This window comes from Delphinapterus leucas, chromosome 14 (genome assembly GCF_059928025.1).
Source record: "Delphinapterus leucas isolate spDelLeu-1000000601 "Yukka" chromosome 14, BTC_Dleu_Yukka2, whole genome shotgun sequence".
Lineage (NCBI taxonomy): Eukaryota > Metazoa > Chordata > Mammalia > Artiodactyla > Monodontidae > Delphinapterus > Delphinapterus leucas.
This window is the reverse complement of record NC_143142.1, coordinates 25,638,706-25,656,217: the sequence shown is the minus strand read 5'-3', so window position 1 is coordinate 25,656,217 and position 17,512 is coordinate 25,638,706. Positions and strand designations below refer to the sequence as shown.

At 50.9% G+C, this 17,512-nt stretch overlaps 1 protein-coding gene across 3 annotated transcripts in view; it reads left to right on the top strand.

The window, feature by feature from the left end:
- The first annotated feature begins 227 nt into the window (after window positions 1-227).
- Window positions 228-17,512, top strand: part of SMARCB1 (SWI/SNF related BAF chromatin remodeling complex subunit B1) — a 26,973-nt gene continuing 9,688 nt past the window's right edge. Inside the window, exons 1-6 of one of the 3 annotated variants that reach the window (XM_089894799.1) lie at window positions 228-519; window positions 4,215-4,353; window positions 5,867-5,996; window positions 7,898-8,035; window positions 10,065-10,192; window positions 13,302-13,468. In XM_089894799.1, coding sequence (XP_089750925.1) covers window positions 427-519; window positions 4,215-4,353; window positions 5,867-5,996; window positions 7,898-8,035; window positions 10,065-10,192; window positions 13,302-13,468 — 795 coding nt within the window. In that variant the 5' untranslated portion in view covers window positions 228-426. The remainder of the gene's footprint in view (window positions 520-4,214; window positions 4,354-5,866; window positions 5,997-7,897; window positions 8,036-10,064; window positions 10,193-13,301; window positions 13,469-17,512) is intronic. The other 2 variants (XM_022551183.3, XM_022551182.3) reach the window with 2 other exon arrangements.

Here is a 17,512-nt window from a genome sequence, read left to right as displayed (position 1 = left end):
TCCTCCTCACTGGGCTGAGTTACAGTCCCAGCTGTGAGACTGGGAAGACCACCGCCTGAGTCAGGGCCGCGGTTGCTATTTCTGTCCGTGAGAAATTTTCCCTGGTACCTCCACTTGGGAGGCGGCCTGGGAGGAAGAGAAACGTGTCGAGACTCCTTTAAGGGGCACGCGGGGGCGCGCTCGGCCTTTTGTTTGGGCGGCAGCGGCGCGCGCGTCAGCGTCAACGCCCGCGCCTGCGCACTGAGTGCGGCCTGGTCGACGTCTGCTGCGGCGGTGGAGAAGCCCGGCGGCGGCGCAAGCACCTGGCCCGGCTCGACAAGCCCTTCGCCTCCGGCTTCGGCTTCCCTAGGCTCGGCGCGCCCCGGCCCCGCCTCAGCCCTCCTGACCCTCGCAGCCCGATCGTGGCCGCCCGACTCTGCCGCCGCAATGATGATGATGGCGCTGAGCAAGACCTTCGGGCAGAAGCCTGTCAAGTTCCAGCTAGAAGACGACGGCGAGTTCTACATGATCGGCTCTGAGGTAGCCCAAGGCGCGTCCTCTCTCTCTCCGGGCCCCGGGCCGGCCTGGTCCCCGCGGGAGCCTCGGGGCGGGTCTGCGCGCCGGGAACGCGCGTCTCCATTCATCGCGGCGGACGGGCGGGCGCGCGCGTGCGCGGCCGGCCAGTGGGGCGTGGTCTGTCTGTGTCTGGGGGCGCGGTTTGACCGGGGCGTGGTTGAGCAGGCCCCAGCCCCGCGCTCGGTTCACCCACCGGTGTTGCGGAGTCGCGGACTCCCCCGGCTGCCAGGGCTGCGGCGTCCCGGGGCCACGGGGCCACACTGAGTTCCACTGCTCCAGCCGGACACATAGAAACGGGGTGTTATCTCTTGCGACACGTGGGGGGAGATGTTGTACCCCTCACGCGCACCCGTCCCACACTGCTGGAGCTGGGATCCTGAAATCGTATGTTCGAAACACGGGGCTTAGTGAGGGCTCACTCCCTTCGTGTTCGTGAACTTTGAGGTGGGCGGGGAGTTGTTCTGACCTTTGATTACCAGTGAGGAAACAGGTTGGGAGGAGGATACTTGCTTTTGGATGGCTAAGGCCGCAGCCCCCGAGTTAGATCTATCAGCAATTCGGAAGCACTTGACACTTCGGATATCTTGAACTAACTCTGAGTTAGTACAGGGGAAAGAGCCTTATGCTTTAATCCTTAACTAAAAGTGACTTTTCAGCACTTTGTTGAATCATGTGGATGGCTGACTTTAGGAGAACTCTACAACTGGTTCTTCACTGGTAGTTTATACCAAGTATATTAAGTTTTTCCAGATTGCCTCAAACTAGGCTTTTTGGCAGTCCCAGGTCTGTGCGTGTACATGCACATACACATATATTTTTCAATTATGGATATGCAATTTAGATGTGCAAACACCAAGCAGTAGTGTCTTCCTCATGTAATGAGCTAAGTGCAGATCTTGGAGAGTTAAAGCAGTTACAAATGCCAGCGGTTGCTTCTCCTTGTAGCAGTTTTCAGTATTAGACATTTCATTCCTTTTTTTTTTTTCTTTTTTTCCCCACAATGTTTTTTTTCCATCACAATTGAACATAGTGTGAATGAATTAAGCCTCACGATGGTCACACTGAGGCTTCCTGGACTCCCTGTGATTCCTGACTTGTCTGAGTTGTATTATGAGACCAGTGTTTTCAGTAGCATCAGAACCTTAGTGTTTCCTTTTTTCACCAGTTTTTGTAAAACACAAGGGGCAGGATGCAACACATTTTTCATGTCATCACAAAAATACTCTTCAAAGCTAGCTGTGCTGAGGAGAGGAGCCAGTGCCTGCCATCTGCCATAGCTCAGAATGGTCCTCATTGGCCGGTGGGCACAAAGGCAGTGGAGGAGTTTCAGTTTGTGATGATGGACAGGTTGTTTAAAGAAACCTTTACCTGGGACTTCCCTGGTGGCGCTGTGGTTAAGAATCCGCCTGCCAGTGCAGGGGACATGGGTTTGAGCCCTGGTCTGGGAATATCCCACATGCTGCGGAGCAACTAAGCCCATGAGCCACAACTACTGAGCCTGCGATCTAGAGCCTGCGAGCCACAATTACTGAGCTCATGTGCTGCAAATACTGAAGCCCACGCGCCTAGAGCCTGTGCTCTGCAACAAGAGAAGCCACCGCAATGAGAAGTCCATGCACCACAACGAAGAGTAGGCCCTGCTCACTGCCACTAGAGAAAGCCTGCGCGTAGCAGCGAAGACCTAGTGCAGCCAAAAATAAATTATTAGTTAATTGAAGAAAAAAAAAAGAAAGAAACCTTTACCTGATCTAACGGGCAGGAAGAGCAGTCGGTTTAGCATTGACCCTGAGTCGGTGGTACTTTTGAAAATCAAGGTGGAGCCCACAGCCAGGTGGGCAGAACGTCAGGAGGCCTGGATCCAGCTGTGCCTGTGTGTCACTTTTCTCATGTATGTAATGAGATGCTTAGACTAGATGGTCTCTAAGATCTTCCCCTTAGCACATTTTAGATTCTAGACAGCTAACTGCAGTCTTCTCTTTCAGCCCTGTTGAGTGAGAACGTTTGTCCTGAGATGCAGTATATAGAGACCACATGGGAGAAGGGAGAGGCAGTTTGCTTTCTGGGGCCTGGCTTAACAATCATCAGGCCTTGGGAGGCCTGGGAAGGGTTCAAGGTCAGAGTGCTGTCTACTGATAAGCAGCAGCTCCTCTGACAGCATTGGGTGGATGACCCCCAGGCCCCTTGCCCTTGGCAAACAGGCACCATATTCAGAGAGGTGGGCCCGCCAGAGCAGCACCCTCAGCGCCCCCACACACTTGGGTGTAGCAGCCTTGGGAGGGCATCCACAGGTGCAGTGAGCGTGTCACCCTTCTCCTGCCATCTGCAGGCAGCCGTTGTCACCACGCCAGAGTCACTGCTGAGAGGATCCTAGGAAATCCCCATAACCACACCTTGGTTTTCCATTTGGGAAACCTGGGTCCAGAGGTGGCAAAGGCTGGTTCAGGGAAAACCCAGGAAGGCAGGCCTGGTCTCCTAAGTTCTGAAGGGACCTTGGGAAGGGCCTAGGAGTGTGGGAGGTCTGCAGGACCTGCAAAGTAGTAGTGGGGGCATTATAGTCAGTGTCTTTTCAAAAACCTAATGGAAACTATGTGTTTACCCTTGGACGGTAACCACACTCAAGCCAAATAACTCGCATGGGTCTGTGCCTGCAGTGGGGAGCACCAGTGACCCTGTGGCCACTTTCTCTTGCACTGTTCGGCAGCCCTGGTTGGGCATCATGTAAATCTTTGATTCATGAAAAATGGAGAAACTTTTTAAAAATAAATATACTATAATGGGGTAGGTAAGTGGGAAAGTAGTAGAAGTGGTCGTTCGTGGGTGAACCTCACAGCTGATGAACATCTGACAGAGAAGCAGGGAGACCCAGAAAAGGGAAGTGATGCCTGGTCACAGGTGGAGCCAGCACCCAGTCCACCTGCTGTCCCTGGCCATGTGACTCAAGTGTTCGTTTTTGAAAAGTCAGTGAAACAATGGAGTTTCTTTATAAAAACTTTAGGACTAGATTTCTTTTCATCAAGTAAGTCGTACTTCCGAGTATTTGGTACAGGCAAACTGAAGCTATTGTTTGGGGCAGTAATGATTTATATAGCAATCTAAGGATTGCTGGTAAGTGCATTTTAAACTCTTTGGAAAATTCCTTTGGTATTTCTGGTTTGAGTTTTGTTGCTAAACAAAGCAACAAAGGCCATGGGGGAAATTATCCTGCATCTGTCTAAAATTAAAAGACCTTTTTGGTCTTTATTACATCGTAAAAATATCAAAGTCTTAAGATAAAAGAAAGTCAGAGAGGCCTTGCATTTCTGGAAAGTGCCAGAGATCCTTAGTCCAAAATCAGAATCACATCGAGCTGCTTAGTGAGCTCGGGGGGCCTGCCTCCCCAGTGTCTGGTCAGGCCTTTCTGAATTTGGTCCTGTCGTCAGGATGCAGATGTTATTACCCCTGCCAGAGGAACAGATGTAGGCCAGATACGAACTGCTGTTGAACCCCTGATGTCAGCAGAATGTATTTTTACTGCTGCTGGAAGCCTGGCGCCTGGAGGCCTGGGGGCCAAGTCAAGGTGTGTTTGTCTGTCACTCATCCAGCAGAGCCTCTGAGCCAGGGCCCTCCCCTTCCTCGAGGAGCTGCGACCCTCATAATGAGCCTTCTCGCTTTACTCATAGGTGGGAAACTACCTCCGTATGTTCCGAGGTTCTCTGTACAAGAGATACCCCTCGCTCTGGAGGCGACTAGCCACTGTGGAAGAGAGGAAGAAAATAGTTGCATCGTCACATGGTAAAAAAACAAAACCTAACACTAAGGGTGCGTCTTCACGAGGGTTTGTAAACCTGTTTCAAAACCACTCGCTTATGTCATGAAGATAAAACGTTTTCACTCCGGAGCGTCTTCACGGCAGCCCTGACCTTAGGGTGGCGGAGTGTCCTGGGGGCCCACTGGAGCGGGTGGTCCTCCGTCAGGGTCGGTCAGGGTCAGGTGTTGGCAGCGGGCGGTGGGTGGAGGGGGCGGGGCCAGGGCGGAGAGGGTGTTGTGAAGACCGCTGGTCTGAAAACGTTTTAGGAATGCTGTGATGCTCTACCATCTGCCGCCGGCGTGTTGCCATCGTCACCCTCCATGCGCCCGGGCGGCGGGGGGCGCCCCAGCCCCCTCTCCCCTCGGGCTTTCACCGCTTCGCTTCCCAGCGCACATCCATCGTGTGGCACTTGGTTCTGGCAGTCGGTCCGCTGGCGCTCGTGTGCATGTCCCGCTTGGGGCTGTGGGGCGCTGCCACCCGACCCGGGAGGGCGGGCAGAGGGTGCTCCTCACGCTGGGGAGAGGCCCTGTGCCTCTGGGCTTGGTCGAAGCTGCCTTCCCTTTGGCAGGGCTGCCTGGCGGAGCTGGCCCGGGCCTCGTGTGCGTGTGCCTGCGTGCGTGCGCGTCGCCCGTTTGCGTGCGTGTGCCCGTTTGCGTGCGTGTGCCCGTTTGCGTGCGTGTGCCTGCGTCCCTGCGTGTGTGCATGTGCGCTTTACAGTCTGTCCCGTGCCGGTATGTCTGTAGGCCCTGCGTTGGTCTCGTCTACCATGTTCTTTTAATGCAGGAGCCGGAGTTCCTTTTCTATGCGCTGCTGTAACTTTTCACTCCCTCCCGCGCTTTCCAAAGCCTCCCTGGTCCTCCCTCCGCCCCAGTGGAGCGCCAGTCACTAACCAGTGCGTCCCCAGCTGCGCTTGCCCCTTGGAAGCCTTGGCGACTCTTTGGCCTCGCGCTCGGGAGACTCTTTCCAGTAACCCTCTGTCTCTCCACCAGGCTTCCTAGGCGAGCTGTGTTCGAACTGCCTAGAACTCCCCGCTACCGGGCAGCTCGCATCCACTGGCGCTGGGCCAGGAATTCCTGTTTGGTGTACAGCAGCTCTTTCCAACTCTCTGGGCTCTTGTTTTAAAAGAAAAATGTTTCTCATCCCTCATTTCATCTCCACCTTGCTTCGTGTCGTGGACTGCAGCGGTGTCAGACCTCTTCCCACTGGCGGTGTCACTCTGGAGCCTTCCTTTCCCCGAGAGGCCCCGTGGGCTGAGCTGCCCATGGGCGTCCTCTGTGCCTGGAGCCAGTGCTCCTCCCGGGACACGTTAGTCCCCGTCCATCCAGGGAGTGCTGACCCGGGAGGGCCTCTAGAGAAAGCCAGGGTCCAGACCGCCCCTTTGGAAGAGGCCAGCATTGGGCAGTAGTGAGGTTGACACCCGCTTTCCTACCTCCTGCATGTGAGGACCTCAGTGCGCTGCATCTCCTGGCTGCTGCTGCTCACTGCCCTCCCGCAGGGTGACCGCAGCCGCATCTCTGGTTGCAGATCATGGATACACGACCCTGGCCACCAGCGTAACTCTGTTAAAAGCCTCCGAGGTGGAAGAGATTCTGGATGGCAACGATGAGAAGTACAAGGCCGTATCCATCAGCACGGAACCCCCCACCTACCTCAGGTACTGCACCCCCGTGCTTGGCTCGCTCTCGGGACACCCACGGGTATTTTTCTCATGCCCTGGAGCCAAAATACTTTTGAGCAGTTTACCCACTGTGTTTACAGATCGTCTTAGCCAGGCTTCGAAGTTTTTTCTGACTTTGGAATTTCTAAGAAACATAAGTCAAGTCTTGGGTTCTGGAGAGTCATTAAGAATGCTTTGAAAGTGGGATTCACTAATCTGTCAGAACAATTAGCGGCCCAGATCAACTCACAAAAAAAACAAACAATAGATTTGAACGTATCAACGTAGATCCTTTGAAAGAGCATTTACATTAACAGTTAAACGGAAGAAATTGGGAAGTTGCTACCTTGTAGAGTTTGTTCATTTAGATTTATAAGAAAAACTTGGATACCCCAAGTATTTCTCTATTTTATGTAGACAAATAGGTAAAGTGTGATCCACACTGAAGCATAGGAGTAAACAAACACGGAATGATGTTTGTTCTTGGGTGTGATTTTAAAAATGCAGAATAAAAAAATAACTAGCAACATAAAGAACCGGGGAGGTCGTCATGGAGTGGGCACACTCACGCCCACCGTGGCGGCTCTGCCTCAGGCATTGCGGCCCCGAAGTTTTTTGTTGGTCTCTGATCTATTAATTCCACCCCTGGGAATTTGTCCCAGGGAAATAATTTATACCGTAAACAAAAACCATTATAAGTACAGAGATGCTATTATTGGTGGCATGTGAATTATAAAGGGAACTAGGGAGCCCCTTGAGTGTCCTGCCTCAGGGAGAGGCTGTGTGAGCGAAGATGCAGACACCCAAATAGTCTGGGGTTACACGATGTGTTGTGGGTAAGTAGACCCTGCAGCAACCCGAAACCTGGCTCACATGAGCGAGACGTGCAGAATACCTGCGTGACGCTTTCAGCTTTCAAGAAAACATGCGTTTAGGTGCATGAGATGGCGGGAGCACTAAGGCGGGGGGGGGCAGACCATTGTTTCAAGTGATGCGGTTACGGAAAATCATGAAGGTGACATGGTACAGAGGTTGGGTATGGAAAGGTGAGTTACGTACAGTTGCTGCCCTCACGTTGCTCCCAGGTTACTAGGGACACGGCCCGAGGGTGATGAAGGGGCTCACAGAGCAAGGTGGGAGCCCACCCACTCCTGTCGGTCAGCTTTTGGTACTTTCCTAGTAGTAAAAGCAACTTGTAATTTGGAGAGAAGAGTGAGCTCTTTTGGGACATGGGTTCCTTGGATTACTTTGAGCATCATTTTCTAGAGAGTATTTACCAATGTGTCTTCTCACCTCTACTGGTCTGAAGGCCCAGAGGCCAGAGCCGTTGCCTAGTCTGTCTCAGCCTGGACTGCATGTCTAAAATAACAGTCTGAGTCTATGGCTGCTTCAAACCTCCAGCGACTCACAGCCACCTGCTGAGTGCATCCGTTTCCTGCAGAGCACGCCAGCCCCTGTAATCAGGACCCTCTCTGTGTCTCCAGCCCTGCTGCCCTCTGTGTTCTTCCTGAAATGCTCTCCTCTCCTCCACCCATGAACCGTGACTCAGCATTTAAGCCTTTGCTCCAGGGCTGCTCTACTGGGCAGCCTTCTTGTACAGTCCCCTCCTGGCAGAAGGGACTGTGCTTCCGTGCGGCTGTAGCACGTTGGGTCAGCATGTAGCATGTTGGGTCATGGCTGAGGCACTGGGCTGGGGCCCCTCTGCACCTCCCCTAACCCAGGAGCAGGTGCTGGTGGGAGCCTAGGGAATAGACACCCGCAGAGTCTGGGGTGCACAGAGGTCCCCACTGGGACCTGGGGCCCAGCAGGGACGCAGTGGGCATCCATTGACCACGACCTGATGCCTGGTGGGCAGTTTCGGCTCGTAGACTGAGCGGAGGTATTTCCATGTCTCCCAGGGAACAGAAGGCTAAGAGGAACAGCCAGTGGGTGCCCACCCTGCCCAACAGCTCCCACCACCTGGACGCCGTGCCCTGCTCCACCACCATCAACAGGAACCGCATGGGCCGGGACAAGAAGAGGACGTTCCCGCTGTGGTGAGTGGGCCTCGCTCTCTGACTCCACTGAGGTCCTCCAGCATGTTTTAGTTTCCTCCTCCCCAGAAAAACGCTCTGCTTTGACCTCCTGTCCCAGAAACTCTGCACTGCTCATCCTTGGGGCTGGTCTCCCTCAGCATCCAGCATGACTGGCCTCTGCGTGGTCCAGCCTGGCTCTGCCTGCGCTCACCCCCAGCTCCTCAGGTAACGTTCCTGGGTGCAGTCCCTGGACCTTTTCTCTGCCATCCACATGACTCGATGCTTAGTTGCCCGTGGTGCCAGAACAGAACGCCACAAACTGGGTGGCTTGAAGCAACACAAGTTTATTCTCACACAGTTCCAGAGGCCGGGAGTTTCACTGGGCCGGAATCAAGGTGTTGCCAGGCCCTGCTCCCTCCAGGGTCCCTTCCAGCTGCTGGCAGCTGCCACGTTCCTTGGCTCGTGGCAGCATCACTCCAGTCTCTTCCTCCCTGGTCACATGGCCTCTTCTGTGTGTGTGAAATCTCCCTCTCTTTCTCTGTCACTCTCTCTTTTTTTTTTCTGGCCGTGCCGCGTGGCTTGCAGGATCTCAGTTCCCTGACCAGGGATTGAACCTGGGCCACCGCAGTGAAAACCTGGAATCCTAACCACTAGGCCACCAGGGAACTCCCTCTCCCTCTCTTTCTTGTGAGGACACTTGTGATGTAATTTAGGGCCCACTTGGACAAGGCTCCCTCTCCTTTTTTGCTCTGTAAGGTGACAGTCACAGGTTCCAAGACTTAGGACATAGATGTCTCTGGGGGGCCATTTTTCAAGCTCCTGCCCACTAAGCTGTCCTCTGAATGCCGCCCCAGGCACCTCCAGCACAGGCTGCCTGCAGGCTTCTCTAGCCCAGGACACAGCAATCCCGTCCTTCCTGTGCTTGGGCCACAATCCTGGAACCCTTCCTCCTTCTCACAGCATAGAGCCAGTCTCCACAAATTCTACTTGCTCAGCTCTCCAAGTGTCCAGAATCCGACCACCCTTGGCCAGCTCCCCACTGGGCATGTGCCCCTTCACCCAGGGCAGGTCCTCTAGATGCCCCGTCGCACCAGCATCCACGTGACAGAGTCCTGGTGGTGGCTGCCGCTCTCTGGCCCCGGCTCCTGCCGCCCTTCACCTCAGGCACAGTGGCCTCCTCAGCACTCTTCAGCTGCCCAGGCACTCCTGCCCTCGCAAATCCCTCACTTCCTGCCAGCATCTGCAGGCTTATCCCTTTCTCCCTCCTCCTTCCCTCCTCCCCCTTCCTTTTTCTCCCTCCCCATCTCTGTTTCAATGTCACTTCTCAGAGTGGTCCTCCCCTTTTAGAATGGCCACTCTGTCCTAGAGCATTCGTGTCTGGGCGGGGAGAGGGGGGTGTTTTCCTCATTTGTTTGTTTATTTGTCATCTGTGCCCCCAGCTCTCTGAGAACAGTTCTCAACCCTCGGTCTTCCACCCTTGGGTTTCCTGCGCCCACCCTCACCCCGTATCTTCCCGCTTCGTCTTCCTAAAATGCAGGTGTAAGCACAGAACTGCCTTGCTCTCAGTCTTCCTGGGGCTCCCTCGGGGTCGAGGCTGGAGATGGAGAACTGTGGGCACTTGGACGCCTGTGGCTTCCCAGCATCCTCCCACTGCTCCCCCGCCCCATCTGCACCCCTCCTTCCCTCAGCAGCTCTTGACTCTCCTGCCCCTCGGCCTTTGCTCAAGGGCTTCCACTTTTGGGAGTACCCTTCCTTTCCTACAGTTTCCTGGGAAAGTCCTACCTGCTTTGGGGCTTAAATCTCCCTTACTTCGGACATCTCCATCTTGTCCTGCTGCCCAAGTCAGCATCTCCCCTCCCATCCCACGTGTCCATTAGCATGGACCCCTGCTGGCACTGTCTCTGCCGACTCAGCCCATAGTGGACAAGTCCCTGTAAGAAGCAGGGTTTCCCCTCTGGTTAGGTCACAGTGACCAATGGTGCAGAGAGGGAGGCCCTGGGTGCAGGGACCTCAGCCCCCCTTGCTGAGCATGCTGCTGCCTCCCTTCCAGCTTTGACGACCACGACCCAGCTGTGATCCATGAGAACGCATCCCAGCCCGAGGTGCTGGTTCCCATCCGACTGGACATGGAGATAGACGGGCAGAAGCTGCGGGACGCCTTTACCTGGAACATGAACGGTATGTGGTGGCCAACCCACCGTCTTGCACACAGTCTTGTTTCCTGCCTACTGCCCGTCAGGGGGACCCTGGACTCTGATTGTGACATTCAGAGCACTGTGGAATAGATTTGGAGGGTGTGGGCTTTGGGTTGAAATCCTGGAATGCAAACATGGTTCATTGTTTGAAAATCAGTCAGTGTGATCCATCATATTAACAGACTAGAAAAGATAAATAAATCCCTTGATTATATCAATTGATACAAAAAAAGCATTTAACAAAATCCAGCACTTGTTCTTGGTAAAAACTCAGGAAATTGGGAATAGACAACATAGTGCTGGAAGTACTAGCCAGTGTAATAAGGCAGGAAAATGATATAAAAAACATATGCTTCAGAAAGGAAGAAATAAAACTGTCTTTATTTGTAGATGGCATGATTATCTACATAGAAAATCTCAAGAGACCTACCAAAAAAACCTGCTAGAACTAATAACCGAGTCTTAGCAAAGTCACAAGACCCAAAATAAACATGCAAAAGTCAATTGTATTTCTATACATTATACACTGTCAGTGAACACGTGGACACTCAAATGTCCAGTATAAAAATATGTTATTATTTAGAGTTACTCAGTTAAGAAAAAAGGTGTAAATCTTACAAACATATAGTTTGTTTCAGGAAACATTTTGTATGCTGAAAACTATAAAGCACTGATGGAAGTAATTAAAGGAGATCTGAATAAATGGACAGACAACTATGTTCATGGATCAGAAGAGTCAAGATGTTAATTCTCCCTAAAATAATATGCAAGTTTATTTTTTTTCATTTTTATTGGAGTATAATTGCTTTACAATGGTGTGTTAGTTTCTGCTTTATAACAGTGAATCAGTTATACATATACATATATTTCCATATCTCTTCCCTTTTAGTATGCAAGTTTATAAGCAATTTCTTTGAAAATCCCAGCAAGACATTTTGTAGATTTAGACAAAATTATTCTAAAATTTCAATGGAAAGGCAAAGGAACTAGAGTAGCTAAAGCAATTTTGGAAAAGAAGAAAGTAGGAGGAATGAGTCTTCCTAATCCCAAGACTTGGTGTGGAGCTGCAGTAATCAAGGCAGCATCTGAATCTACAACGATCACAGACTAAAAAAGTTAATTTTTAAAATCCTCTGCACAGTATACTCATAGGATGCTTGGCCTGAGCACCTTAGCTTCCTGCTGCTTCTCCAAAACTGGATGTATGCGTTATCAATAGTAGGCTGGCTGAGTGTTCAGGTCTGGCACAATGGTGCTGTGAGGAGGGTTGGTCTCTAGCTCTTCTTCTGGGCTAGTGAAATAGTGGGGTCAGTTGTCTGTTAAACAGACCTCATTCTATTTATTTAGTTAGTTATTTCTTTCTTTTCTTCCTTCCTCCCTTCCTCCCTTCCTTCCTTCCTTCCTTCTTTGTTGCGTGCGGGCTTTCTCTAGTTGCAGTGAGTGGGGGCTACTCTTCATTGCAGTGTGTGGGCTTCTCATTGTGGTGGCTTCTCATTACAGAGCACGGGCTCTAGGCATGTGGGCTTCAGTAGTTGTGGCACACAGGCTCAGTAGTTTTGGCTCACGGGCTCTAGAGCTTAGGCTCAGTAGTTGTGGCGCACGGGCTTAGTTGCTCTGCCACATGTGGGATCTTCCCGGACCAGGGCTCAAACCTGTGTCCTCTGCATTGGCAGGCAGATTCTTAGCCACTGCACCATCAGGGAAGTCCCAGCAGACCCCGTTCTTGAAGATGGAATCATGCCGAGTGCTTGTGAGGGAATTCATTCTTTTTATATATATATATATATAAATTTATTTATTTTACTTATTTTTATTTTTGGCTGCATTGGGTCTTCATTGTTGCGTGCGGGCTTTCTCTAGTTGCAGAGAGCGGGGTCTACTCTTCGTTGCAGTGCACAGGCTTTTCATTGCAGTGGCTTATCTTGTTGCGGAGCATGGGCTCTAGGCGTGTGGGCCTCAGTAGTTGTAGCATGCAGCCTCAGTAATTGTGGCTTGCGGGCTCTAGAGCGCAGGCTCAGTAGTTGTGGCGCAAGGCTTAGTTGCTCCACGGCACGTGGGATCCTCCCGGACCAGGGCTTGAACCTGTGTCCCCTGCATTGGTAGGCGGATTCTTAAACCACTGCGCCACCAGGGAAACCCGGGAATTCACTCTTTGCTTTCCCTTCTCTGTGGCTCATCCCAGTTTGGCACGTGGTCATTGAAGTTTGGGTTATGAGAAAGGGCAGGTCTGGGGAAAACAGTTGACTGCACAGGACCTTGCTGTAGTCCGGCCAGTAGTGGACAGTCCCCATGAAGCTCACCCCTGAGGCCTGGATCTCCAGGATCCAGGATCCGTACCCACCCCCATGCTGTCGCCTTGTTGAGTGCGTGTGCTGCCCACAGAGTCAGAAACTCAATGGGGGGTTGTAAAAAGCCACACGCAGCCCCAGGTGATCTCTGAGGGATTTCCACTGTGGAGGAAGTGGTGGATAGACATGCACCTGCTCCGTCTTCCAGTGGATGCTGGCTTCCAAGTGGCTTGTCTGGAAGGAACCTGTGTTAGCTCAGGCCGCGGTGACAAAGTCCCACAGCCTGGGGGGCATAACAGCAGGTTTTATCTCCTCCCAGTTCTGGAGGCTGGAAGTCTGAGTCAGGGTGTTGGCAACGTTGGTTTCCTCTGAGGCCATCTTCGCCCTGTGTCTCCACGTGGGCTTCCCTGGTTGCCTGGGTTGGAAGAGGGGAGGAAGTGGCACGTCAGCTCTGAAGTGCCTTTGCGTTCCCCCCTCCCCAGACGGCTCACTGGTTAGAACTAACAGAGCCGTGCAGTCCTAAGCCCGGGAGCGGGGAGCCTGGGGTTGGGGAGCACATAGGGTCTTGACCACCTCCAGAGGTGTAGGGGGGGTGGTGTGTATGGATTGAGGGCCAGAAGCGGGGTGTTCGTCTTGTGCTTCCTCTCCTTACCGTGTCTGGGAGGATCCATCATCCTCATCTTTATGCTCATCTTCATCCAGGTGGGTTGGCAGAGGAGGACAGGCTGGGGGAGGTCAGGGCTGAGCACGGTGACATTAGGCCCTGCAGTCCACCAGCAGTCCATACCTCTCACCTCATTTCAGAGAAGCTGATGACCCCTGAGATGTTTTCAGAAATTCTCTGTGATGACCTGGATTTGAACCCACTGACGTTTGTACCAGCCATCGCCTCCGCCATCAGACAGCAGATCGAGTCCTACCCCACAGACAGCATCCTAGAGGACCAGTCAGACCAGCGTGTCATTATCAAGGTAGGCAGCTCCCTGCCCTGCACCAGGGTCTTCCTTGTACTGGTGGGGGTCATGGGGTGCTGAAGCTACGTGGAGGCTTCAACAGAAGCCTGTCTTGGATTCATGCTGTGGGACAGGGCTTCTGGAAAGCTGTCTTTCAGGCAGCTTATCCCAGGAAAGGTGTGGGCTGACTTCTGAGTAAGGTATCACATTCTGGGCGCATTTGGGGTGCTGCTGTGGCCTTGCCAGAGCCTGGGTGGTACAAAGGAGGTTGTGCCAGCTGACAGGTAGAGCAGGGAAGGCTACAGTAAGATGAGCACACTGCCACACTCTTCCTGTGGGCAGGCTGCGCCAAGCACACCCCATACTGTCTCAGTAACCCCCACCATCCTGGGGGAAGATGCTGTGTTACAAGTGAAGAGGTGGGGCCACCTACCCCCAACTGCCCTGCTGAGAAGTGGTAGAGCTGGGGTTTGGGCCCAGGCCTGCCTGCTGCAGAGCCTGCTTGGTATGAAGCAATATCTCATTGTGGTTTTGATTTGCATTTCCCTGGTTTTTTTTGTTTTACGGTACACGGGCCTACGGGGGCCTCTCACTGTTGCAGCCTCTCCCGTTGCGGAGCACAGGCTCCGGACGCGCAGGCTCAGTGGCCATGGCTCACGGGCCGAGCCGCTCTGCGGCATGCGGGATCTTCCCGGACCGGGGCACAAACCCCTGTCCCCTGCATCCGCAGGTGGACTCTCAACCACTGCGCCACCAGGGAAGCCCATTTCCCTGTTGATTAGTGACCTTGAATATCTTTTCATGTGTTTATTGGCCATTTGTTTATCTTCTAAGGCTGCTTAAGTCCTTTGTGTTTTTGCATCAGGTTTTTGTTGTTAAGCTTTAGCGGTTCCCTGGGTCTTCTAGATAGCAATCCCTTTTCAGATAAAGTGATTTGCAAATATTTTCTTCTATTCTGTGGGTTGCCTTCTTATGTTGTTTATAGTGCCCTTTGATGCATAGAATTTTTTTATTTTGGTAAAGTCCAGTTTGTCTATTTTTTCATTTATTGCGTATGCCGTTGGTGGCATATCCGAGAAATCATTGCCAAATCCAATGTCATAAAGCTTTCACTCTGTGTTCTTCTAAGAGTTTTATAGATTTAGCTCTTACATTTATATGTTCCATCCATTTTGAGTTAATTTTTGCATATGGTGTTAGGTAAGGGTCCAGCTTCGTTTTTTTGGCATATGTATATCCTGTTTTCCCAAAACCATTTGTTGAAAAGACTATCCTTTCCTCATTGAATGGTCTTGTCAATTTTGTTGAAAATTATTTGACCACATATTTGAGGGTTTATTTATGGGCTGTCCCACTGGTCTATTGTCTGTTTTTATGTCGGTACCACACTGATTTGATTATTGTAGCTTTGCAGTAAGTTTAGAAATTAGGAAGTTTGAGTCTTCCAGTTTTGTTCTTTTTCATCATTGTTTTGGCTGGACATCCTTTGTCCTTAGATTCCATATGAATTTTTTTTTTCTTGGCCGAACTGTGTGCATGTGGGATCTTAGTTCCCCAACCGTAGATCGAACCCAGGCCCCCTGCAGTGGAAGCACAGAGTGTTAACCACTGATCTGCCAGGGAAGTCCCTCCATATGAATTTTTTTTTTTTTTCCATATGAATTTTAAAATAGATTTTTTTCTATTTCTGCAAAAATATTGTTGGGATTTTTTTTATTTATTTATTTATTTTTGGCAGTACATGGGCCTCCCACTATTGTGGCCTCTCCTGTTGCGGAGCACAGGCTCCGGACGCACAAGCTCAGTGGCCATGGCTCACGGTCCTAGCCACTCCATGGCACACGGGATCCTCCCGGACCGGGGCACAAACCCGTGTCCCCTGCATCGGCAGGTGGACTCTCAACCACTGCACCACCAGGGAAGCCCTCTATTGTTGGGATTTTGATAGGTATTACATTGGATTTGTAGACTGCTTTGGGCAATCTTCACATCTTTATAATATTGTCTCCCAATCCATGAATGTGGGATGTTTTTCCATTTATTTATGTGTTTAATTTATTTCAGCATGATTTTTGTGGTTTTTTTTTTTGCGGTATGCGGGCCTCTCACTGTTGTGGCCTCTCCCGTTGCGGAGCACAGGGTCCAGACGTGCAGGCTCAGCGGCCATGGCTCACAGGCCTAGCCTCTCCGTGGCATGTGGGATCTTCCTGGACCGGGGCACGAACCCGCGTCCCCTGCATCGGCAGATGAACTCTCAACCACTGGTTGCCGCAGCATGTATTTAAATTAATTAATTAATTTAAAATTTAAATTTATTTATTTATTTTTGGCTGCCTTGGGTCTTTGCTGCTGCACACAAGCTTTCTCTAGTTGTGAGAATGGGGGCTACTCTTAATTGTGGTGCGCGGGCTTCTCATTGTGGTGGCTTCTCTTTGTTGTGGAGCACAGGCTCTATGTGCATGGGCTTCAGTAGTTGTGTCCCACGGGCTCTAGAGTGCAGGCTCAGTAGTTGTGGCACACGGGCTTAGTTGCTCCGTGGCATGTGGGATCTTCCCAGACCAGGGCTCGAACCCGTGTCCCCTGCATTGGCAGGTGGATTCTTAACCACTACGCCACCAGGGAAGTCCCTTCAGTGTGTTTTATAGTTTTCATTGTAGAAGTCTTTCATCTCCTTAGCTAAGTTAATTTCTAAATATTTTAGTCTTTTTGATGCTATTGTAATTGGAATTTTTTTCTTAATTTCAGGTTGTTCATTGTTAGTGTGTAGAAATGCAACCGATTTTTGTGTGTTGACTTTGTGTCCTCCTACTTTGCTGAGTTCATTTATTAGTTCTAATAGTTTTTTGGTAGAATCTTTAAGGTGTTCTACAAATAAGATCTTATCACCTGGGAACAGAGATAACTTTACTTCTTCCTTTCCAAATGGATACCTTCTATTTCTTTTTTTTGCCTAATTGCTCTGGCTAGAAATTCCAATGCTATGTTGAATAAAAGTGGCAAGAGTGGGTATCCTTGGCTAGTTTCTGATCTTAGAGGAAAAGTTACCATTCTTTCACCATTGAGTGTGATATTTACATTGATTTTTTTGTGTATTAATTTTATGTTGATATAGTTTCCACTTATTCTTAGTTTATTGAGTGGTTTTACCACGAAAGCGTGTTGAATTTTGTCAAATGCTTTTTTCTACATCTGTTGACATGATATGGGTTTTGTTTGTTTGTTTGTTTTTTGCGGTACTCGGGCCTCTCACTGTTGTGGCCTCTCCCGTTTCGGAGCACAGGCTCCGGACGCCCAAGCCCAGTGGCCATGGCTCATGGGCCCAGCCGCTCGGTGGCATGTGGGATCTTCCTGGACTGGGGCATGAACCCATGTCCCCTGCATCGGCAGGTGGACTCCCAACCACTGCGCCACCAGGGAAGCCCCGATCATATGGTTTTTGTCCTTCATTCTGTTCAAGTGGTTTATTGCATTGATCGGTTTTCTTATTGAGCCATCCCTGCATTGCCATAATAGATTCCACTTTTTATAATTGATTTATGTTGTTGTATCATTTATAATGGTGTGTAATTCTTCTAATGTGCTGTTGAATTCAGTTTTGCTAGTATTTTGTTGAATTTATTTTTTTTAATTTATTTTTGGCTGCATTGGGTCTTCCTTGCTGCGTGTGGGCTTTCTCTAGTAGCAGCGAGTGGGGGCTACTTTTCATTGCGGTGTGCGGGCTTCTCATTGTGGTGGCTTCTCTTTGTTGCAGAGCATAGGCTCTGGGTTCACGGGCTTCAGTAGTTGTGGCTCTTGGGCTCTAGAGCACAGGCTCAGTAGTTGTGGCGCATGGGCTTAGTCGCTCTGCGGCATGTGGGATCTTCCCGGACCTGGGCTCGAACCCATGTCTCTTGCATTGGCAGGTGGATTCTTAACCACTGCGCCACCAGGGAAGTCTGTTGAGGATTTTCATATCAATGTTCGTAAGAAGTATTGGTCTATAGTTTTCCTTTCTTGTAGTATCTTTGCCCGGCTTTGGTATCAAGGCAATGAGTTATGGAGTGTTCCTTGCTCTTCGGTTTT